This window comes from Lolium perenne, chromosome 5 (genome assembly GCF_019359855.2).
Source record: "Lolium perenne isolate Kyuss_39 chromosome 5, Kyuss_2.0, whole genome shotgun sequence".
Taxonomy (NCBI): Eukaryota; Viridiplantae; Streptophyta; class Magnoliopsida; order Poales; family Poaceae; genus Lolium; species Lolium perenne.
This window is the reverse complement of record NC_067248.2, coordinates 231,076,946-231,100,567: the sequence shown is the minus strand read 5'-3', so window position 1 is coordinate 231,100,567 and position 23,622 is coordinate 231,076,946. Positions and strand designations below refer to the sequence as shown.

At 45.6% G+C, this 23,622-nt stretch overlaps 2 protein-coding genes across 3 annotated transcripts; both read right to left on the bottom strand.

Annotated features, from left to right (window-relative positions):
• Window positions 1–480: 480 nt before the first annotated feature.
• LOC127302201 (uncharacterized) lies at window positions 481–6,810 on the bottom strand. Of its 2 annotated transcripts, none has more exons than XM_051332605.2 (14): window positions 6,536–6,810; window positions 5,722–5,852; window positions 5,561–5,632; window positions 5,364–5,477; window positions 4,517–4,585; window positions 4,372–4,428; window positions 3,786–3,839; window positions 3,649–3,711; window positions 3,500–3,562; window positions 3,131–3,295; window positions 2,864–2,998; window positions 1,496–1,576; window positions 1,350–1,411; window positions 481–1,245 (listed from the first exon to the last, which is right to left on the bottom strand). In XM_051332605.2, exons 1-14 carry the CDS (start codon window positions 6,708–6,710, stop codon window positions 1,161–1,163), a joined length of 1,326 nt encoding a protein of 441 aa, XP_051188565.1. In that variant the 5' UTR covers window positions 6,711–6,810; the 3' UTR covers window positions 481–1,160. The 2 variants fall into 2 exon arrangements, with proteins under 2 accessions (XP_051188565.1, XP_051188569.1); XM_051332609.2 differs by having other exon boundaries at window positions 5,722–5,849; window positions 6,536–6,809.
• A 2,889-nt stretch (window positions 6,811–9,699) lies between these two features.
• LOC127302202 (uncharacterized) lies at window positions 9,700–13,284 on the bottom strand. The gene is made up of 6 exons (XM_051332610.2): window positions 13,049–13,284; window positions 12,313–12,443; window positions 12,177–12,218; window positions 11,818–11,982; window positions 11,556–11,711; window positions 9,700–10,212 (listed from the first exon to the last, which is right to left on the bottom strand). Exons 1-6 carry the CDS (start codon window positions 13,236–13,238, stop codon window positions 10,162–10,164), a joined length of 735 nt encoding a protein of 244 aa, XP_051188570.1. The 5' UTR covers window positions 13,239–13,284; the 3' UTR covers window positions 9,700–10,161.
• Between the last annotated feature and the right edge of the window lie 10,338 nt (window positions 13,285–23,622).

Below are 23,622 nucleotides of genomic sequence, written 5' to 3'. Positions count from 1 at the left end.
TTGTGTTTCAAACTCTGAAACATTTAAGCATTCAGCTTCGGTTCTAGAGGAGCATGAACCACAAGTTCAGAAAGAGGACCAGGCGCGGGGAGACATTGGGAAAAAACGTGGGTTTTGGTTGAACTTACACCCGACCTAAATTGAACTAAACGTTTCTGGAGTATCAAGTATCAATAGGGAATTTTCGTATGGGAGGTACTGAAAAATCCAGTTGCATGCTGGCAAGCGATCTACGGTAACCAAATCCATGATCGCAGGTCTGTAGCAAAAAGATGATTCATCGTGATCAATGCACAAAAGTTCTCAAAGTGTGGGTTGAAGCAGTGAGCACAAATTACACAAAGCTCAACACCTGAACAGACCAAAGTACTCCCTCTGATCAAAAATAAATGTCTGCAGATTTAGTACAAACTTTATACGAGTACTAAAAATCACCAACACTCATTATGGATCGGAAGGAGTACTACAACAAATGACCAATGAAACGAATACCCACATAACCTCGTAATCCCCCAGTCAACAACGTGCTGATACAAAACAGCCACTACACTCCATGGGGTAAAAAATACAGCTCAAGTGTAGTACAGCTCCCAAATGATACACACAGCAAGGTTCAGGGACGACCCTGGGTGTACTAAATTCGTGTGGGATCCAACAAACTCATCCAGGAAAGCTACATCCTCCTGCTTCCAATATATGCACGGTACACAGCCAAAATATTATATTATGCCACGCCGAGATGGTCGGCTCTTAGTTCAAAGTTGTATCAGCAATTGGACATTCATGGCGTTCACTACTACTCAGGCAAAATATTACAACTGTTCGAATTAAGAACCTGAACTTCAACGATTTCAAGGAAACCACGCAAATTGTTCAGCTGACCAGAAATGTCTGATACCATCAGTCTATATACTCCCTCCATTCCAAATTAGTTGCCGCGGAAATTAGTTGCCGTTGATTTATCTAGATTCGCATGTATTTACACACTAAAATGCATCTAGATACATGTGTGAATCTAGACAAACTTAAGTGAACTAATTTGGAATGGAGGGGGTATATAGCATATGAAGCTGATACTGCTACCATAGGAACAAAGCTGTACCTTCTTCAACTACACTGTAGCAGGCCACTATCTAACACAAAGTGTTTGTCCATGGTCTCTATTTCTCAGCATGACGGCGCTTGTGTCTCCGATGGCCATGGTTGGCCTTTTCACTTCGTGGGGATTTCTTCTGCTTGCGGGTGCTGCATGAAAATGAAGGAATTGAAATCAAACATCAAGTACATTCAATTCATATTAAGCCATGTGAAGCAACCGATTAGCTGAAACATCAGAAAAAAAAACTAACCAGAAGATTTCTGTTACAAGTATGTATAAAACATACACTGGCATAAGAAGCCAAGCAGAAGCCTACAAGAGAGATAAGATATTTAGGAAAAATTTACTTAATCAGTAGAAGCACGTGCTATATAAGCCGGTCAAATTCGTGTTTACCAGGTACCACACCAACTCCCCAGTCGCAAATTGTTTTAATAATTCATGTTGGTGCATGTAATCCAGGATAGTTGCTTGAGCCTGAAAAGGAAAATTGCTTCAATTCAAAGTAAGTAGGAAGGTTAATTAAATTTAGAACTGCCTCATCCAGCCTATTTGATGAAAAAATGGCTGCAATTTTCTAACGCAGCAACAGTTACGTATGCAAATTAGTAACAACAAATTCTCAACTACACATCTAAATGTGTGTTGGTGATGGCCAAACAGAAAGCAAAGGACCTGCTCTAAGCTACCAAAAAGAAGAGTTTAAGAAGCACATCCAGTGTCAGGAGGTCTAGAATGCAAAGGTCAGCTTCGAAGGGCTTTTGCTCCTGTCACCTTCCAAAGCTTGACTTCTGGCATGATCCCATCAACCACGGGTTCAAACTGGCCTCGAGCTATTGAAAACGCTGTCATATCTGATATTCCAGATTCGCCAGAGTCAGTGCGATTAGCTATCAGCAAGCTAATGCCCTTGGAATTTGCCCGTGTTCCAGCTGCTGCTGTGAGCAACCATGAGTTCAAAGCATCGGTAGTGGCGGGCGTGATCTCCTGCACTCCAAACTGGGACATCACAGGAAACAAACTAACCTATAGAAGGCGTAGCTCAGACATTGTTCTCCTCCTGATCAAACAGGAGGGCGGCAGGGCATGGGAGACCACAACGGCAAAGGCATAATAAGTTTGAGGATGAAGAGAGTATGTCAGCCAACCAATTACCTAAGGTGCACAAAGGAACCCTGTGAAAGTTCACATTGTGCCTCAATGCATTGGTACATAAAGAGGTTTAATTACAAGCCTAGACTAGGCCATAATGTCACATACGCGGCCATACGGCAGGGCAAAAACCAAGCCCGGGCTTCAGTATTGATGGCATCCAAGGGCTGTGCAAGATCGGGGTGTGTGCCTTCCAACTAAAAACTGGAGAGGGGGAGAGGTAAATGGAAGGGGGAGGTATCTGCAAGATTCCTAGTAAGTCCAACCTGCTGCATTAAACTATAACTAACTGTGAAGTTATGGGGCTAAAAAGTCCATTAGATTAATTGATGATATGCATTCGATTAGGGAGCTGCAAAATGCATCGATGGTAGACTGCCATCTCAGGAGAGGAAAAAAAACAGTGGAAGTTATGCAAAATGCGGTGCTGTACAAGAATACATGAACAAAGATCACATAAACTACCCTACAGATTCAGCCAAGAATTTCTCAAAACTAAGAGTTAATGATAACTGAAGAATAAAAATGTCTAAAAAATCAAGCATTAATATTTAATTGGAACCAAAAATCTGGAATATTTAAGAGAAGGGGAAATATTAAGAGAAAAAATACCTGCTCATGATATAAAGTAGCCGTCTCAAGAAACTTTTTAGAGTAAGGCTTCAGGGTGGTTTCAAGTTTCTTGACATGTGGTTTACTGGCCTTAGCAACTTGATCAATGTAGGGTTTGGATAGCTTCTTGGCCTCCTGAAAATATATATTTGAACGACACAGATCAATATGTCAATAGCAGTGTTTGTTATAACAACAAAAAATTGTGAGCAAAGTGTAAGAGACATGCTGTCCCTCAAATTGCTGAACAAGCGGGATCTAATGTACCTGGAAATAGGGATTAGCAAATTGATGTGCCTTCAGAACATGAGGTGAGATGGCATCTCTTGATGCTTGATAAACCTCTACTGATTTTGCTGAGACCATTTGCATATAAGGTTCCGTGTTTGTCTTTGCAATGGCCCACTTCTCTTTAATAACAGGAATCCATTTCTTCAAGAATAAGAACATCATTGTTAGTGAAAATGAATAAAGATGTCAAAAGCTCACAACAATAAAATGCTTCATGATATCCATGTATACCAAGAATTGGCCATAGATGCATACACATATGGCGCATGCTTTACACTATAGATAAATATTATGCTTCTAACAATTTTCCTGAGCTACAACTTCAGGAACAAGTAAGAACAGTACCGTCTTGGCAGTGTGAATGTGGGGCTTGGCCCATTCCTTCACCTGCACTGATTTTTCTGATGCCTGCAGTGATTTAATTGGCAGGTTATGAACAATGAATACGTGATGTGTCTAGCTTGGCATATTTCATATATGTTTTAAGGAGGCACCTTCTGCAGCAAACTGTTGAAAGCGGGTTTCCCATGTTCGTTCCATTGACTTGACATTAACTCCTACATGATAACATGATGAGCATGTTGCAAGAATGTACACTAAGAGGAGGCATAAGTTGTAGGTCCACTCGTACCATTGAGCGAGCTGCATGTGTCGCTAACCAAGGTGGCAACCATGCCCCATGAACCTGCCAGAGAGTAACAATCAGTATGATACTTTTTTAGACTGAAAGCTCGAGCAGAGCCCGGCTTCAAATCAATAAAGCCACAAACGGCGGGTACAAGGTGTCCACAACAATCAGTATGATACTCGCCGTAATACTTTCAAGAAAGTACCAGGTGAGGTTAAGCGTATAATTGTCGACAGATGAATTACACCCATGACAGGAATAGTCACCATCATCAGGAATCAGCACCTTTCAATACACTGTCCAACAACAAAGGTGCACGCAAATGCAGGTACTCAACATGCTTGGTTCAGCGATTAAAAGTTAGTATTATTACCATTATGTAAGACTTCATGAAAACTACACTAGGCTGAGCTGGGCACTAAGTTGATTTGAAATGTGTTGTACAAAACAGCATGCCTGCTACACCAAGATTGCGAAGCAAATAGACAATCCAGTCTAAAATCTATGTCCTGATACCTTATTGATATAATCAAATTCACATCAAGCTGACAACCAATGATAGGACAGTAGGTATGGGATGCAAAATTACCTCTCCGAGCTGCTCAGATTTCGTTGTTGTTTCTAACTGCACCCTCATCAGCTCCTCCTACAAACATGAGAACAATCAATTGAAGAGAATGCATCGCAGAACTGTAACAGAAAAATGTACCACAGAAGTCACATATATCACAAACCTCTGCAACTTTAAGAGCATGTTGGGTCTTCTGGACCCTACGCTTTTGCTCAGCACTTGTCTTTTGCAGCTATTAAGAAAATTTAAAACAGTATAAATATAAGGACAGTATTCACCAAACGAAAAAAGGGCATTCAAGGGAATATACCCCTGTTTCCACACAAAACATTATAGGTCAGCAAGAGATGAGCCTTACCCCATTTTTGGTTTAATTAAACAGAGCATGAGGCTCAGCTCTCCCTAAGGTCTAAGATAAAAAAAAAAGATAAAAAAAACACAAGTGATGATATTGATCTACCATGCAACCTATTGTATCAAAATATAGAATTTTGCACCATTGTCTAATTTTTTTCCTCAAATAGTATCATCAAATATGCAAAGTCATGCTGCAGATTTCAGGGCAAAGTTACTGTATAAAAGTTCTCCTTAAAAAGACTTATACTGGAGAAATTCCACCTAAAGAATTTTGTGACTTTTCTGTAGTATAGTTACATAATTACACTGTAATTACCATGAGCAAAGTAAATTGCAATTATTTACCAGCCTACCAGCATTCGGAATCACATGCAATACAGAAACCAGCAGCATTAACCATTGTTGACCTACTGTGATGAAGCATTTATCTCCTTTTTAATCATATAAGAAATCCATGAAGTCAGAACTGTGGAAACAACACAATAGGTTGATACCAACATAAAGAAGAGAAGTATTTCAATGACAACACAACAGGACAAACTCACAAAGTATTACAAAGCGCTGAGCAAATGGAACCTTTCCAAGAGTTGATACCCACATGAACAATAGAAGTTGTGGATTAACAGAGAAGACAGCCACGGTTGCACACTTACTCTCTCCAGCTTAGCATTCAGCTCTTGCACTTTCTTCTCCGCATCGCTAGCCCTGGCCTCCATAGTTGCCTTTTTGTTGTTTTGTGCAGCAATGTCATTCTTGAGCTTCTCGATCTGGAAGCAGTAGAATCAGAAACCCCAGAATTCTAGTCGTTGCACTCATTTCACGGTGCTCTGTGTACGGTATTACCCACTACCTGGTTCTGAAGCTCAATAGCCCGGGCCTTGGCCTTGCCTGCCTGCTCCTCTGCAGCTGCAGATCTCTTTGACTGTGTAAAGCAGCAGTAAATGAGCATAATTTCTCCAACAGGTCACGGCAAAAAAGACTAAGAAGTATATTGTCCATGGTAACAGGTACCTGGAGGGAAGCTATCTCACTCTGCAGAGTAGCAATGTTCTGTGACATCTCCCCAGCGACAGTTTCCAGCGTTTCGACGCCAACATCCTTGCTCTTCAACTCCTCGGTCTTCGCCACAACGCTCGCCTCTGCTGGGTGGCAATAGTTTGACACTTTCAGGAAGGATCAGGTGGCACAAATACGTTTTTCTGATCACTAGAAACTGGTCGGTTGCGATGACTAGAAGTTGATTCGACTGAAGCGCAGCTTGTCAGGCAAACTTTGACGCAATTTATTTCACTTAGTAGCTAAAGTTATTGTAACCTAAGACATGCCCATGGAGAAACTCTTCAAAGTCAAACTAATCGGATCCTTAACACTAGAAGGTTCTCCCTGCATTTTAACTGTCGTCCAAGGCCCAAGCAAGGGGAAATAATTTGATGGCGAGTTCCAGTCCTCTTACAAAATGGCACTGCCCCAGGAGTAGACTGAACGGCATTTCTGGCTCTAATTAAGCAAGGGAAAGCTGCAGGACTGTACACCGAGAAGGCGTTTGCCCGACATTGCAATCAATTAACAGGAAACAGTTCCTTAGCCGCCATCATCGATTCCTGTTCAGCACCAGAGCCATAAGCCACCGAACCAGTCTGCTCCCTAATCAGCAAGTCCGACTCCTAGGTCGTCGAATCGCGGTAGGACCTAGTCCGCCAGATCAAGCCAACTCTAATAAAACCCTAGCAAACCCCATCGAACTAGGCAAAACCGAAGGAAGCAGCAGCAGCATAGGGCATCAGCAACCGAATCGAGCGGGGCCGTGTGAGAGAGGCGCACGCACCTAGGGCGGAGACCTTCGCCCTGAGCTCGGCCGCGAGCGCCGCCACCTCCTCATGCGCCCTCGCCTTCGCCGCGATCTCCTCCGGCCCCACGCCCTCCTGCGCCGCCGCCCCGGCGACCGTGAGCAGCAGCAGCACCAGCAGCGCCGCCGCGGCGGGCAGGCTCGGGATCCGCATCCCGCAGATCGGGAAACACTCGGCGGCGCCGCCTAGGAAGGAAGGAAGGATCCCTGCTGGGCTGGTAGCTTCGCTCCGTCCTGGGAGCCAGCCAGCGAGCGCGGATGGTTTTTAAGTGGGAGCACCGAGCACGTGGGCGTGGACGCCGGCTGGCGCGGGAGCCGTGGACAGGGTGCGCGGCACGTGCGCCGGTGTCCGTGCCGCCTGCATCTGGGCTGGGACACTGCCTGGTGGGTCCCCGGTTCATGCATCCTTTACAGCCGGGCGACGTGCGTCGGGAGTCGGTCACTGTCTGGTGGGCCCTAGGAACCCTCCCGTCACGTCGCCCGGCGGTGAGAAAAGCAGCAGCTCCACGGTGGCGCGGGGCTGGCGCTGGCGCCGGCGAGCCGCTACGATCGGGCGCGTCACACCCATAAAGGCCCTTTAGAACATAATCCAGCCGAGTCTCTGAAGGGATTTAGGCGCTGGACAAAAAACCGCTCTTAGCCGTATGCACCAAAGCTTTTTTTTGTCCGGCGCGGCTCGATACGGTGTCCGGCGATCCAAGCCCGTCCCTGCCTCACAAGAGACGCACCGGACACAACGAAAAGCGAGGCGGGCTCCCACCTATCAGCGACTATTTCTATAACCGTTGTTTCGCGCTTTTTATTTCTCGTCGCGCCTCCCTCCCGCGCCTCCCACCACTCCGTCACCGCTGGATTTGCCGGTCGTTTCGACGGCTGATCTCTTCTGAGAGTCGGCACCGTCGTCGCGGCTGGCACTCTCGTTGGGCGTTTCGCCGTCGCCACTTCAACAGCGCGTCCTAGAACGCGGCGTCAAATCCGCCCTACCTCCGCGCACACAAGCTGTTCGACGACTTGCCAGGGTGGCGCGATTGGCCACTGTTTGTTGCCTCGTCTGCCGCGGCGCAATTTTAACCATTGATTTTGCTTCAGACATGGATAGCGACGACGAGATGCTTGTCTGACTGCTGGAGGATGAGCAAGCCTTCGACGATGACACATCCAGGAGCATTTGCTGATCATCGCGTCCCTCTAGGACATGATTGACGCCGAGACGGAGAAGCGGAAGAGGCCGGGCCATGGAGGATCAAAGCCAGGGGAAAATAAGTCGAAGCCCCGACAGAGGATGGAGGGGCATACCATGTTGCACAACGACTACTTCGTAGATGATGCAACACAGGCCGACAATTTTCGGCGTCGGTATAGGATGAGCAAGGGTTTGTTCATGAATATCCTCCACGTCGTTCGAGAGTTCGACCCCTACTTCAAGCTCAAGCACGACGCTGTAGGCGTTGCCGGGTTCTCGTCGATTCAGAAGTGCACTACCGCCATGAGGATGCTTGCATACGGAGCACCTGTCGATACACAGGACGACTACCTCCGCATGAGTGAGTTTACTACCATTAAGTGCATGTACAAGTTTTGCCGAGCTGTGGTGGGAAAGTTTGGTAAATACTACTTGAGAGGACCAACTGAGGAAGAGACTGCAAGGATCATGGCACAAAATGCTATCAGAGGATTCCCTGAAATGCTTGGAAACATCGATTGCATGCACTGGTCATGAAAGAACTGCTCGTTTGCTTAGCAAGGTATATACAAAGGGCGTCATGGATATTGCAGTGTGGTGCTTGAAGCTGTGGCAGATTATGACCTGTGGAGTTGGTATTTTTTTTTTGCCATGGCGGGATCACACAATGACATCAACGTGTTGCAGCAGTCTCTGGTGTTCAGCAGACAAGTGGAAGGACATGCTCCACCATGCAACTATGAGATCAATACCAAAGGCTATTACCTAGCCGATTGTATATATCCAAAATTAATCACTTTTGTCAATACAATCTCGGCTGTCACTTTGCTGCGCGACAGGAGGCTTGCAGGAAGGATGTCGAGCAAGAATTTGGTATGCTTCAAGCTTAATTTGCAATTATCCGGTACCTTGCTCTAAGCTAGTCTCACGACCAAATATAGGAGGTGATGCAGACTTGTGTGATCATGCACAACATGATCATCGAGGATGACCGCAAGAATAATGCCAGGACACATGTTGATCCCTATGAGTGTCAGGCCCTCTTGCGGAGGTTGATCGTGAGTTGCCTGCAGATTTTGCTGATTTTCTCATCATGTACGCAGAGATCCATGATAGCAATGTCCATGATCAACTTCAAGCTAATCTCGTTGAGCATATGTGGAGGATCAAAGAATTATCAGCAAATATCGCGGCACCTTGATCTAGCCCTATTTATTACATTTATTTAGTTGTTTTATTGTTTGTTGTATTTTAATTTGAAAACAATCTCGGCAAACATAATTATTTGTATGCTATATTTAATAAATGGTTGTGTTTTCGAAAACCCTATAAAAAAAAGTTTGGGGACGCGGCTGGGGAGCGACGTCTTTAAACGCGGCATGAACAAAACATGTCCCCCTAACGCGGGGATGCTTTAGGGACGTGGCTGAAGATACTCTTACTATGGTAAGAAAAAATAACTATCTGCTAGTCCGTGAATGGGGATTTTGCTGTTCTTCGTTCAATTAGGAACTTATACACAAACTTTCAACATTCTGTGAAGGTGATGAATCTTTTTTTTCTCATTGAAATAAAAGGGTGATGAATCTCAACATTCTGTGAAGGTGATGAATCTTTTTTTTCTCATTGAAATAAAAGGGTGATGAATCTTGAATGGGGATTTTGCTGTTCTTCGTTCAATTAGGAACTTATACACAAACTTTCAACATTCTGTGAAGGTGATGAATCTTTTTTTTCTCATTGAAATAAAAGGGTGATGAATCTTGATGACTGCTGCTTTGATTTGCATCAGTCTGTGTGCAAGATAAGTTCTATTGCTCAGTTGGTTCCGTCCATGACGTGTTCTCATGGGGATAGCTGATTCTAGACCAAGTTTTGCTCACCTGTGTAGTGTGTAGCGCCTATTACCATGTTACCTTGTAGTGGGTCTTCTCCTGTTGGTGAGATAGACAATTGGGAATTCCTTCAAGATTGTTCTGACTTTTTTAAAAGAGGGTTTTTCTCTTGGATTTCTATTAATAGAAACCACAGTTGTTCACTACAAGAACTGGTAGAAAAGAAAACAACTAAATAACTACTAGTTCTATCTAGCAGGGGCGGGCACTAAGCTGATGCTACCTAGCAGAGTTAAAAGGACCTATATGACCTCAGAAGAAACAACAAGCGGACATGCCAGGGGACGGGATCATTTTCCACCATCGACCAAACGCAGGAACTTACTGCACCACCAGAACAACACCCAAAAGAAGAGCTAGCTTGACTATCTAATTCTGTTGCCAAAAGGACTATCTACACTTCAGTTTCCCACATCTATCTAATCCAGCAGTAGAGGACCACAGGATGCACAGATCTTCAAGCCATAAACCTGGAAACATCGACCCTCCAACCATGTGCACCTCGGAACACTTCATCTGCCACCTGTTCAAAGAGTCTTTACTCCGCGCACCGGTTCCTCCCCGCTTTCCTGATCTTTCTGCAGAAGTGACCGAGCATTTAAGACAACAGGAATAAGAACAAAAGGATCGAGTAAATTCTCTTATTTCAAATCAAGCTTCACTTCTGAAACTCCAAATTCTACACAAAACAGCAGCAATACTAAGGACATCAGCAACTAGTATTCCTTTATCAAAACATATGTTGCATAATCTTGGATAACTAAGTTTCAAGTTAAGTAGAAAGTGGGAAGGTTAATTAAGTAGGAAGGTTATTCCTGACCCTGAAAAGGAAAATTCCTTAGATTCTTTGATTATGTGTGGTGAATCTTCCAGCCAGTTTACCATAGTTGTTTATAGCAGCGACAAAAGGTATATAGTTCAAGGAAAGTAGGAAGGTTAATTAAATGTAACGCCTTCTTGTCCAGCCTATTGGATGACAAAAGAGTGTGATTCAGCAACAATATCTAAGCAAGTGCACAATAAGTTTGAGGACTAAGGCAGTATTTGACTCAACCAATTAACTATGGTGCACAAAAGGAACACAAAAAGTTTATATTGTATTTAAGAAAACCATTGTTCAGGAATTCGTTAACTGGTAACGGCTCGCTCGGCCACTGAATAGCGATTAATCGGCCAATTCGCCAGTTAATCGGCCGATTAATCGGGTAATCAGCATTTCCACTGAGTAGCGATTAACTGGCCATTTAATCGGTGATTCGGCCGAATTCTTGAACGCAAGAGCTTTGTGTCTCAATGAATTGATAGAGAAACGGGCACCAGTAACGACTCTGCAAATTGGCATGAGGTGTAGCTAGTGTGTGTTGCTTGATATTTGATCTCACACTTGCTGCCCAAATCTTGTATCTATTTGCTTCTCCTCCCAATGAAAAATGTGCAAAGTGCAAACGAGATAAGGGGGTTTAATTACTAGCCTAGACCAGGCCATACTACCACACACACATAGGGGGTTGCAGCTAAGGCTCCAGTCGAAAATCAAGCCTGAGTTTCAGCCTTGGTAGCTTCAAAGAGTTGTGCAAGGTGGGGGATGTCCATCCTCCCAGTAACTAAAGAGGAGATGCAGGGGGTGGGGTATATGCAAGAATTCCTGCTAGGTCAGACCCACTGCATTATACTATAACTAACTGCAAAGAAAAGTGGAGGTTATAGATGAAGTGATCAGCCATGAAGGCATATATAACAAATGTATGAATTAGGATAACCTAAAATCCTACATATTAAGCCAAGAGCTTCACACCACAAATGAAACAGGAATAACGGTAACAGCAGCATACAAGTGTCTAAAACAACCAATCAATAATATTTAACTGGAACTGAAAAGCTAGAATAGTTAACATAAGTGGAATAATTAAGAGAGAAATACCTGCTGATGATATAAATTAGCTGTCTCAAGAAACTTTTCATATGCACCGCCTGCTTTGTCAGTGTAAGGTTTCAGGATGGTTTTAAGTTTCTCAACATGTGGCTTACTGGCCTTAGCAACTTGATCAATATAAGGTTTGGATAACTTCTTGGCTTCCTGAAAATATATTCAAACAACATAGATCAATGATTAACAGTCGTGTTCAATACTACAGCAACTAAAAAAACCTATGACCCAAGTGTAAAAGGAGGATCTAGTGTACCTGGAAATAGGGATCAGCAAATTCATGTGCCTTCAGAACATGAGCTGAGATAGCATCCCTTGATGCTTGATAAACGTCTGCTGATTTTGCTGGGACCATTTGCACATAAGGTTCTGTGTTTGTCTTGGCCGTAGCCCAATTCTCTTTAATAACAGGAATCCATTTCTTCAAGAGTGAAAACATTATTGTCAATGACAGTGAATAATGACACCAACAGCTCACAACATTAAGATCTTAATATCCACGAATACCAAGAGTTGGCCATGAACACATCCACATATCATGCATGTTTTACATTTTAGATAATCTTTATGCTTCTACAAACTTGTTACAAATCCAGGAACAAACAAGAACAGTACCGTCTTGGCAGTTTCCACGTGGGGCTTGGCCCATTCCTTTGCCTGCAGTGATTTAATAGACAGGTTATAAACAACAAAGAAATAATGCATTCAGCTTGGCATATTTCATTTCAGAAAAGTTTAAGCTAGGAGGTACCTTCTGCAGTAAGCTGTTGACATCAGGTTTCCCATGTTCATTCTGAAGAGTAGCAATGTTCTGTAATATCGCTCCGGTAGCCTTTTCCAGTGTTTCAGTGCACTCCAGGGTAATCGCGACGAGGCTCGCCTCTGCTAGGTGACAATAGTTTGACAGTTTCAGAAAGGATCAGATCGCACGAACACATTTTTTGTGAGAAATACAAATTGATTTGCTGCCACGACTAGAAATCGATTCGTCCTGAACGCAGCTTCACACACAATTTGTTTCACTTTGTAACTGAAACTAATTCGACCAAAAAGACACGCCTATGGCGAACCTCCTCAAAATCAAACTGAACATGTCCTTTACCGGTTTACCCTAAGCCCCGTCCTGCATTTTAATCGTGGTCCAAGAGAGGGGAACAGTTCGATGTGAGTTCCAGTCCTCCTCCAAGATGACACTGGCCAGTAGGTTGAATCATATCTGATTATGTGACCCAGTTAAGCAAGGGAAAACTGTAGGACTACATCGCGAAGGCTTTTGACCAACAATGCCACTAATCATGAACTTTGTAAGGCACAGAACAATCTGCCCCCTAACCACCCAATCCCTTACCTAGCTCACAAAAATCGCGGAAGGACCTAGTCTATCAGATGAAATCGCCTCCAAAACCCTAGTAAACCCCACCAAACGAAAGAAGTAGCAGAATGCACCAACCACGGCCCAAACCGAATCGAGCAATGTAAGCACGCACCTAGGGCGGAGACCTTTGCCCTGAGCTTCCCGACCTCGGCCGCGAGCACCGCCTCCTCCTCATTGGCCCTCGCCTTCGCCGCGATCTCCTCCGGCCCCAGATCCCCCGCAACCGCCGCCGCCCCAGCTACGACGAGCAGCAGCACTAGCAGCGCCGCCGCCGCCGCCGCGGCCAGCCTAGGGATCCGCATCCCGCAGATCGGAAAACACTCGGCTTCGCCTAGGAAGGAAGGAGGAGTGCTGAGTAGGATTGTAGCTTGGCTTCGCTCCTCGGAGCCAGCCCAGAACGTCTTTTAAGAGGGAGCACTGCCCGGTGGGGCCGGAGAGATCAAGGTGAGTTTGGCCTGTGTCCAAGTCCAAGATTGCTCCACCTAAATTTTGGGCAGCTAATATTTTGGTTGAGCTATTATACCTTACTTATAAATTAATTAATATTGATAAAAATAAATTAGAGTTGGTAGTAGAGCATTGGTAAAGCAATCTTCAACATGGCTGACTAAATGGAATATCTTTTTGTGTTCTATTTGATCCGTTTAGATGGTCTTCCGAACGTGTGAAGAGAGGCCGAAGTCCGCTTGCCCGTTTGGATCACGCGATCCACACAACCCGACAACTCATTTGGGCAGCGCGGGTCCAAATAATTTCATTTGGCAAACCAACTATTTAGCAAAATAGGGACATAAATATTTTTTTATAAATAGAAAAAATACACATAAAGATTCAAAATTTACTACAGAAATAGATTGTCAATAATTAAATAACATAGTACGTGAATTACGTGAAACATCAAATGATACAAAGTAGCCTACGCAGGGTTTTCTTCATTTTTCTCGATGTTGTTGCCAACATGTGTTCACCTGTGCTCAATCAAATCAGCTTGCAACTAATTGCGATCTGCTTGATCGCGAATTTTTGGGATGCACGTGTAGAATATCCTAGAACGTTCACGAACCACCCTGAGGTTGAAGCAACTCTCATTGGCCTTTTGAATCATTGTCAAACAGGGGGTCATCTCGCTTTTGCTTAACAATCATGTTGTGCATGATCATACAAGCGGTCATCATCTTTCATAACATGATTTGGATGATCCATGTTCGAGCAGGGTGTTGGACAATACCCCAACGAGCTTGGAGGACACCAAACGCCCGTTAGACATCTTTCATGGCCGCTTCTTGCTCTTTAGCAAGCGTTGTGTGTTTCTTGCCGTTGGGACGCCAGATTGTCGTAGCTTAAGGTAGATAGATGCCATCAGCTAGATAATACCCTTTATTGTACTGATGGCCATTGATCTTAAATTGGACATTAGGGGACTCGCCATGTGCAAGCCTATCAAAAACCGAAGAGCGTTGCAACACGTTGCTATCATTATGGGAGCCAGCAATCCCAAAAAATGAGTGCCAAATCCATAGGTCATGTGAAGCGACGGCTTCAAGTATAATTGTGCATCCCTTAAAATGTCATGTGTACTGCCCATAATGGGCAGTACTTTCACTGCGAGTGCATGCAGTCTATGCTGCAATGCATCCTAGGGAACACCCTGAAAACGTTGATTGACAACATATGGCTTGTGTCCGATGTAGTTGGTTGTCTCAAATATTCTCCACCAAACACAACAACCACTGCTCTACAGGACCTGTACATTGATTTCAGGCAACTGGACTCGCTCATCCGCACATACTCATTTACCAGATCACGGGCAACGCCATATGCAAGCATCTTAATCTCTTATGTGCATTTCTGGTAAGAAGACAAGCTCACCTTGCCAATTGCACCCTATTTGCACACGAGGTAGTTGTAGTAGACCTTGACTCCGTCCTTGAGTCGTTCGAACAATAGTATTGACATGGAAATCGACAACAAAACATAGCCGTTGTGTAAATTGCCTTGGTGCGGTGGAAGCAGTCGTTGAATAGCATGTCGTCGCCGGCTTCTCTTTTCTGATCCAGAGCAGCGACATGTCCCTTTACCGAGCCACGGTACATGGGAATCTGTACGACATTGTGCTCATCAATGAGCAACATGGCCGTCATTAGCAAGTTGTCGTTGGACTCCTCGTTGGAGGACGTATAGATGACGCTCTTGAAGAAGAACTCATCTCCTCTGTCCACCATCCTCTGCATACAAAACGGCGACAAGTTTTAGTTGAGATAAACTGGGCCTCCCATTTCTTCGAACACCCTGCGGGCGGCGCAAGCCACGGCGGATGTACCGACCCGTGGGCAAATCAGGTCGCGGTTAATGATGTGGACAGGCAGCACGAGGCAAAAAATTGCACCTCTTTCAGGCAACGATGCCGTGAGAAGACTTGCGTACCGACGCGAACCAAATAGGTGGCGACCTCGGCTGCTGCTACTCTGATGGTGGCGACCTCGGTTCATGCTGCTCCGACGGCGGCAAAACCACCTCTCTAGCCGCATGTGAAAAGTACCCAACCAGGGCAGCGTCACAACATTGGCGGCTGGAGTTGGGTACGGTGGCGAATCAGAGGTCGAAGGGGCGGTGGCGGGATAGAGGGAAAAATTGTGGAAAGATGGTGGTGGATGGGAGACCGACTAGTGGGCCAGGAGGAGGACAAGGGAGAACGCAAGTCTTGTCCACGCGGCATCCGCGACCACGCAAAGCATGCCTAGATTTGGGCCGGCTTCAGACCGCGGCAGGCTTCGTGGCGAATAAATTTTTTTGTCTTCAGGTTGGATCACGTTTTTACCCACCGTGACCCATCCGAACGGGCGAGGACGCAATGCGTCCCTGCGTTGGAGATACCTATGCCAAAAAGATCAAGAAGACCAATCTTTTAGCCGCTTAACCTGTTCGGCTATCAGCCACTAGTAGAAAACCTCTCATCCATCTAAGCCTTTAGTACCGGTTCCCTTACGAACCGGTACGAAAGGCGTTATTAATACCGGTTCCAGGGATGGGACATCTATACCGGTTTGTTATGGACGTTTAATACCGGTTCGTGTTACGAACCGGTATGAAAGGGTTTCTGCCCAGTTTCCAGGCGGTGGTGGGGCCAAGGATGCACCTTTAGTACCGGTTCATGTAAGGAACCGGTACTAAAGGGTCCATGCCCTATACAGCGCGCCGCTGCGCGCCCGAGCACCCTGCATATCTCATTTCCTTCTCATCCTCTCTCACATTTCCAAATATTTTGCACCTCTAACACTCCAATAATTTTCATTTTTCTCCACCATTTTAACAAGATTAACGGGCATACATCTATCCAAGGGTTAGCAATATCATCCTTCCTTCCGGCGTTTCTAATTTAGCTCATTTCTTTGGTAGTTTTAACTCGTACTATTTTTCTAGTGCAAGCAAGGTGTTCGATGAAATGCCTAAGTTAGTGATTTTATTTTTTTTATATGCAATTTGAGCTGAAATTATGGTATGTTTTGTAGGTTTTAATTAGTATCATCCCCGTCCTTACCACCGTCGATCGCCAGCGTCGTCCCCTAGCCAGCACGGTACCACCTCGGTGAGCCCCTCTTCTTTTTTATAAAAACAATTAGTTTTATGTGATGAACTTGAATATTAATTAAGTTGGTCACTCATATATCCACGATGTTGTGTATTTAATGATTTTTGATATACATATAAAATGCAGATGAGTCGACAATGGATGTACGGTGACCGGTGCCATCCCGAGTTCATTAATGGCATGCATTATTTTCTCAACGTGGCTGAGGCAAACAGGCGGTCGAATGGTTTCATGTATTGTCCATGTAGTTCCTGTAAGAATATGAAGGATTACTCTACCTCGAAGACCCTTCACGTCCACCTGCTAGAGAACGGTTTCATGCCCAGCTATAATTGTTGGACCAAGCACGGAGAAAGAGAGGGGTTATATTGGAAGACAACGAAGAAGAAGAGGATAGTGACAACTATCCCTTATTCACTGAAGACGGTGATAGTAGAATGGGGGAAGACGAAGCTGAAGAAGAGCCCATTTTCGATGAGCCGATTTTTGATGACCCGGATGACGATCTGGGTCGGGCCATTCTTGATGCGAAGATGAACTACGGAAATGAAAAGGAGAGGTTGAAGTTGGAGAAAATGTTAGAGGATCACAACAAACTGTTGTACCCAAATTGTGAAAATGGTCAGAAAAAGCTGGGTACCACGCTGGAATTGCTGCAGTGGAAGGCAGAGAATGGTACTTCTGACAAGGGATTTGAAAAGTTGCTGAAAATAATAAAGAAGATGCTTCCAGGGGAGAACGTGTTGCCCTCTAGCACGTACGAAGCAAAGAAGGTTGTCTGCCCTCTAGGATTAGAGATGCAGAAGATACATGCATGCATCAATGACTGCATCCTCTACCGCGGGGAGTACGAGAATTTGAATGCATGTCCGGTATGTAGTGCATTGAGGTATAAGATCAGGCGAGATGACCCTGGCGATGTTGAGGGTGAGTCTGTAGGGATTCGTTGCATAGAAAACAAAAAATTTCCTACCGCGAACACGCAATCCAAGCCAAGATGCAATCTAGAAGACGGTAGCAACGAGGGGATTATCGAGTCTCACCCTTGAAGAGATTCCAAAGCCTACAAGAGAGGCTCTTGTTGCTGCGGTAGACGTTCACTTGCCTCTTGCAAAAGCGCGTAGAAGATCTTGATCACGGCGCCACGAACGGGCAGCACCTCCGTACTGGGTCACACGTTCGGTTGTTGATGAAGACGACGTCCACCTCCCCGTTCCAGCGGGCAGCGGAAGTAGTAGCTCCTCTTGAATCCGGCAGCACGACGGCGTGGTGTCGGTGGTGGTGGAGAAACCCGGCGGAGCTTCGCTAAGCGTGCGGGATGTGGAGGAGTGGGGCGGCTAGGGTTTGGGGAGAGGGGGGCGCCGGCCACTTGAGGTGGTGCGGCCACCTTGTGCTTGTTGGGGTGGCCGGCCCCCTCCCCTTGGCCCTCATTATATAGGTGGAAGCCCCAAGTGTTGGACTACAAGTCTCCGAATAAGACCCGAACCCAAAACCTTCCATGTGATAGGGAAACCTACCCAAGGTGGGAATCCCACTTGGGGTGGGATTCCCCCCTTCCATGTGTGGGGGGGGGGGTGGCCGGCCCCCTTAGGGGAGTCCACTTGGGACTCCTCCCCCTTTAGGGTTGGCCGGCCATGGAGGTGGAGTCCCTTTGGGACTCCGCCTTCCAAAGTGGTTTCTTCCGAACTTTTCTAGAACCTTCTAGAACCTTCCATAGAACCTTCCGGATCATTTTAAATCTTATAAAATGACTTCCTATATATGAATCTTATTCTCCGGACCATTCCGAAACTCCTCGTGATGTCCGGGATCTCATCCGGGACTCCGAACAAATATTCGAAATCCATTCCATATTCAAGTTCTACCATTTCAACATCCAACTTTAAGTGTGTCACCCTACGGTTCGCGAACTATGCGGACATGGTTGAGTACTCACTCCGACCAATAACCAATAGCGGGATCTGGAGATCCATAATGGCTCCCACATATTCAACGATGACTTTAGTGATCGAATGAACCATTCACATACGATACCAATTCCCTTTGTCACGCGATATTTTACTTGTCCGAGGTTTGATCATCGGTATCACTCTATACCTTGTTCAACCTCGTCTCCTGACAAGTACTCTTTACTCGTACCGTGGTATGTGGTCTCTTATGAACTCATTCATATGCTTGCAAGACATTTAGACGACATTCCATCGAGAGGGCCCAGAGTATATCTATCCGTCATCGGGATGGACAAATCCCACTGTTGATCCATATGCCTCAACTCATACTTTCCGGATACTTAATCCCACCTTTATAACCACCCATTTACGCAGTGGCGTTTGATGTAATCAAAGTACCTTTCCGGTATAAGTGATTTATATGATCTCATGGTCATAAGGACTAGGTAACTATGTATTGAAAGCTTATAGCAAATAACTTAGTGACGTGATCTTATGCTACGCTTAATTGGGTGTGTCCATTACATCATTCATACAATGATATAACCTTGTTATTAATAACATCCAATGTTCATGATTATGAAACTAATCATCCATTAATCAACAAGCTAGTTAAGAGGCATACTAGGGACTCTTTGTTGTTTACATATCACACATGTATCAATGTTTTGGTTAATACAATTATAGCATGGTATATAAACATTTATCATAAACATAAAGATATATAATAACCACTTTATTATTGCCTCTAGGGAATATCTCCTTCAGAGTCCACCCCCAGGAAGAGGGTTCCTGCGAAGGTGATGTGGTATGCTCCTATAATACCACGGTTGAAACGTTTGTTCCATAACAAAGAGCATGCCAAGTTGTTGCGATGGCACAAAGAGGACCGTAAGAAAGATGTGATGCTGAGACACCCCACTGACGGGTCGCAGTGGAGAAAAATCGACAGAGAGTTCAAGTCATTTTCAGATGACGCAAGGAACTTAAGATTTGGTCTAAGTACAGATGGCTTTAATCCTTTCGGGGAGCAGAGCTCCAGTCATAGAACCTGGCCAGTGACTCTATGTATCTATAACCTTCCTCCTTGGTTGTGCATGAAGCGGAAATTCATTATGATGCCAGTGCTCATCCAGGGCCCGAAGCAACCCGGCAACGACATTGATGTGTACCTGAGGCCATTGGTTGAAGAACTTTTAGAGTTGTGGCGTGACGAAGGTGTACCTGTGTGGGATGAGCACGAACAAAAGGAATTTAACCTACGAGCGTTGTTATTTGTAACCATCAATGATTGGCCTGCTCTTGGTAACATTTCAGGGCAGTCAAACAAGGGATACAATGCATGCACACACTGTTTAGGTGAGACTGACAGTAATTATTTGGGAAACAAGAATGTGTACCTGGGGCATCGTCGATTTCTTCCAAAACAACATCACGTAAGAAAGAGAGGAAAACATTTCGGAGGTGAGGCAGATAACCGAACGAAGCCTACCCGCCCTACTGGGGAAGTTATATATGATATGGTCAAGGATTTAAAAGTGATCTTTGGAAAGGGTCCCGGCGGACAATCTGTTCCGCATGATGTTGACGGACACGTACCCATGTGGAAGAAGAAGTCGATATTTTGGGAGCTACCCTACTGGAAATTCTTAGAGGTTCACTCTGCAATCGACGTGATGCACGTGACGAAAAATCTTTGCGTGAACCTGCTAAACTTCTTGGGCGTGTATGGGAAGACAAAAGATACACCGGATGCACGACAGGACCAGCAAAGTATCCACGAAGGAAACAACCTGAATCCAGAGAAGTATCAAGGTCCTGCCAGCTACGCTCTTACCAAAGAGGAGAAGGAGATCTTTTTTGAAGTCCTGAGTAGCATCAAGGTCCCGTCTGGATTCTCGTCGAATATAAAGGGAATAATAAACATGTCGAAGAAAAAGTTTCAAAACCTAAAGTCTCATGACTGCCACGTGATTATGACACAATTACTTCCGGTTGCATTGAGGGGGCTTCTGCCGGAAAATGTTCGAGTACCCATTGTGAAGCTATGAGCGTTCCTCAATGCAATTTCTCAGAAGGTGATCAATCCACTTACTCTACAAAATTTACAGAAGGATGTGGTCCAATGTCTAGTCAGCTTCGAGTTGGTGTTCCCACCATCCTTCTTCAATATTATGACACATCTCCTAGTTCACCTGGTCGAAGAGATTGGCGTTCTCGGTCCTGTATTTCTACACAACATGTTTCCCTTTGAGAGATTCATGGGAGTCTTAAAGAAGTACGTTCATAACCGTGCTAGGCCAGAAGGAAGCATCTCCAAGGGCTATGGAACAGAGGAGGTCATTGAGTTTTGTGTTGACTTTATTCCTGACCTTAAGCCGATCGGTGTTCCTGAATCGCGCTATGAGGGGAGACTGCGTGGAAAAGGCACGCTAGGAAAGAAATCAGCAACGTGTATGGACGGACATTCTTTCACTCAAGCACACTACACAGTTCTACATAATTCCATCTTGGTGGCTCCGTACAAAGAGGAACACAAGGATATCTTACGCTCTAAATACCCGGAGCAACGTGAAGATTGGATTGATGGAGAACACATGAAGACTTTCGGCGGTTGGTTGCAAACACGTCTCATGAATGTCACCAATGACGAGCACTGTACTTGTTGGCCAAGCAACCATCTTCTACTATATCGACTTTTCAAGGGTACGAGATTAATGGGAACACATTTTACACTTTCGCCCAAGACAAAAAGAGCACCAACCAAAACAGTAGTGTCCGCTTTGATGCAGAAGATGGCAATGGGAACAAGGTCACATATTATGGGTACATAGAGGAGATATGGGAACTTGACTATGGACCTAATTTCAAGGTCCCTTTGTTCCGGTGCAAATGGTTCAACCTGAAAGACGGGGTACATGTAGACCCGCAGTACGGAATGACTACAGTGGATTTCAAGAATCTAGGGTACGACACCGAACCATTCGTCCTAGCCAGTGAAGTGGCTCAGGTTTTTTATGTGAAGGATATGTCTAGCAAACCGAAAAAAAGAAAAGAAAGGCAAGAGGACACATCATACGATGAGCCAAAGCGGCACATAGTTCTTTCAGGAAAAAGAAACATCGTGGGAGTAGAGGACAAGACAGACATGTCAGAAGATTATAATAAGTTTGATGATATTCCACCCTTCAAGGTAAAAATTGACCCAAGCATCATCTTAAACAATGAAGATTGTCCATGGTTGCGTCGCAGTAAGAAGAAAGGGAAACAAACGAAGAAAACTCAGAAGACTAGCTAGCTACATATAGGGATCATAACTTGTGTATCTCAATATGGAAATCACTTTTGTGTAATGATGTTACTGTATGTAAGATATTAACAATGGAGATGGTTGGCTTGTTTTACTAGTTAAGTAGCTTTCACGGGCTTGCAGGGAAATTTTTCCGAGGCGGAACTTCCGAATATGCCATATATAGGGCATGTGCACCAAGGGCATATTCGAGAAGTTCCGCCACGGGAGATTTCCCAACCCTTTCCCCAACATTGTTAGAGGAGATGGAGTCTTTCACGGGCTTGCAGGGAAATTTTTCCGAGGCGGAACTTTCGAAGATGCCATAGGGCGTGTGCACCAAGGGCATCTTCGACAAGTTCCGCCACGGGAGATTTCTCAACCCTTTCCCCAACATTGTTAGAGCAGATGGAGTCTTTCACGGGCTTGCAGGGAAATTTTTCCGAGGCGGAACTTCCGAAGATGCCATAGGGCGTGTGCACCAAGGGCATCTTCGACAAGTTCCGCCGCGGGAGATTTCCCAACCCTTTCCTCCATCCATGGTGATGAAACTATCCATCCATGTTGGCTTGTTGAGCTGCTTCCCATGGCGTATCGATGCTCCTTTTATAGGCACGGCGCCGCTTCTACTTTGTCTTCTTCTTCCTCCGATAGGGCGTCGTGCGCTACATACTTGATCTCATCGAGCAGGGCGTCCTTATCCTGCCGATAGCTTTAGTACCGGTTGCACCCACCAACCGGTACTAAAGGTTACCCACGCGTCCTTATCCCACCGACAGGGCGTCGTGCGCTACATACTTTAGCTCATCGAGCAGGGCGTCATTATCCTGCCGACAGCTTTAGTACCGGTTGCGACAGCTTTAGTACCGGTTGCACCCACCAACCGGTACTAGAGGTTACCCATGCGTCCTTATCCCACCGACAGGGCGTCGTGCGCTACATACTTTATCTCATCGAGCAGGGCGTCCTTATCCTGCCGACAGCTTTAGTACCGGTTGCACCCACCAACCGGTACTAGAGGTTACCCACGCGTCCTTATCCCACCGACAGTTTTGTTACATGACAGAAAAACACCTTTAGTACCGGTTGCACCCACCAACCGGTACTAAAGGTTTGTCTCTGTCTTCCCGCCTATTTTCTTCCCGCGCTTTCCACCGGTTCCCGCCTCTGTCTTCCCGCCATTTTTTCACTATATATATGTAGGCTTGGCCACCATTTACATATCACATCTAGACTCATATCTGCAAACCTCATCATTCTCTCCCATGGCTTCCATTGTATCTCTAACCCCCCGGGAGGCGGAGGCGCTTTGCGCCTCGAACTACCCCTGCCCGCCGGGCTACCGCGTCCCGACCGGCTGGTTGCTAAGCGTCGGAGGCGTACCGGTCCCTCCAGTCCCTCTAGGTGTGGCGCGCGAGATGGCCATCACGAACCACTACTACTTCGAGCTCACGCCAGAGCAGCGGAGGAATCCCCAGTGGCATCCCGACTACAGCCCGACTTGGAAAAGCTTCTTCATCAGTCGGCGTGAGAGGGCGCTTTCCAGGCACGAGGAGGGCGGCCCGCCTCCTTCGAACTTCAACGAGGCCGGTCGTCGGCTGTGGTGGCGTGGCCGGACTCTCCAGGGCGTCATGGCCTACCGTGGCCCCCGCCTGCGCTACCCTCAGTCCCAGCCCACGCGTGCTCACCCGCCGACGTTCGAGTACCGCGACCCCGATGCCAGCGACGATGATGACGGCGACTACGATGACTACAGTGGCGACTACTATAGGGCTAGGCACGAGTATGACTGAATGACTCCAACAGTAGAATTTGGCCATGTATCTTTAATTTTCAGTTGAGCTATGTAATTTTAATTC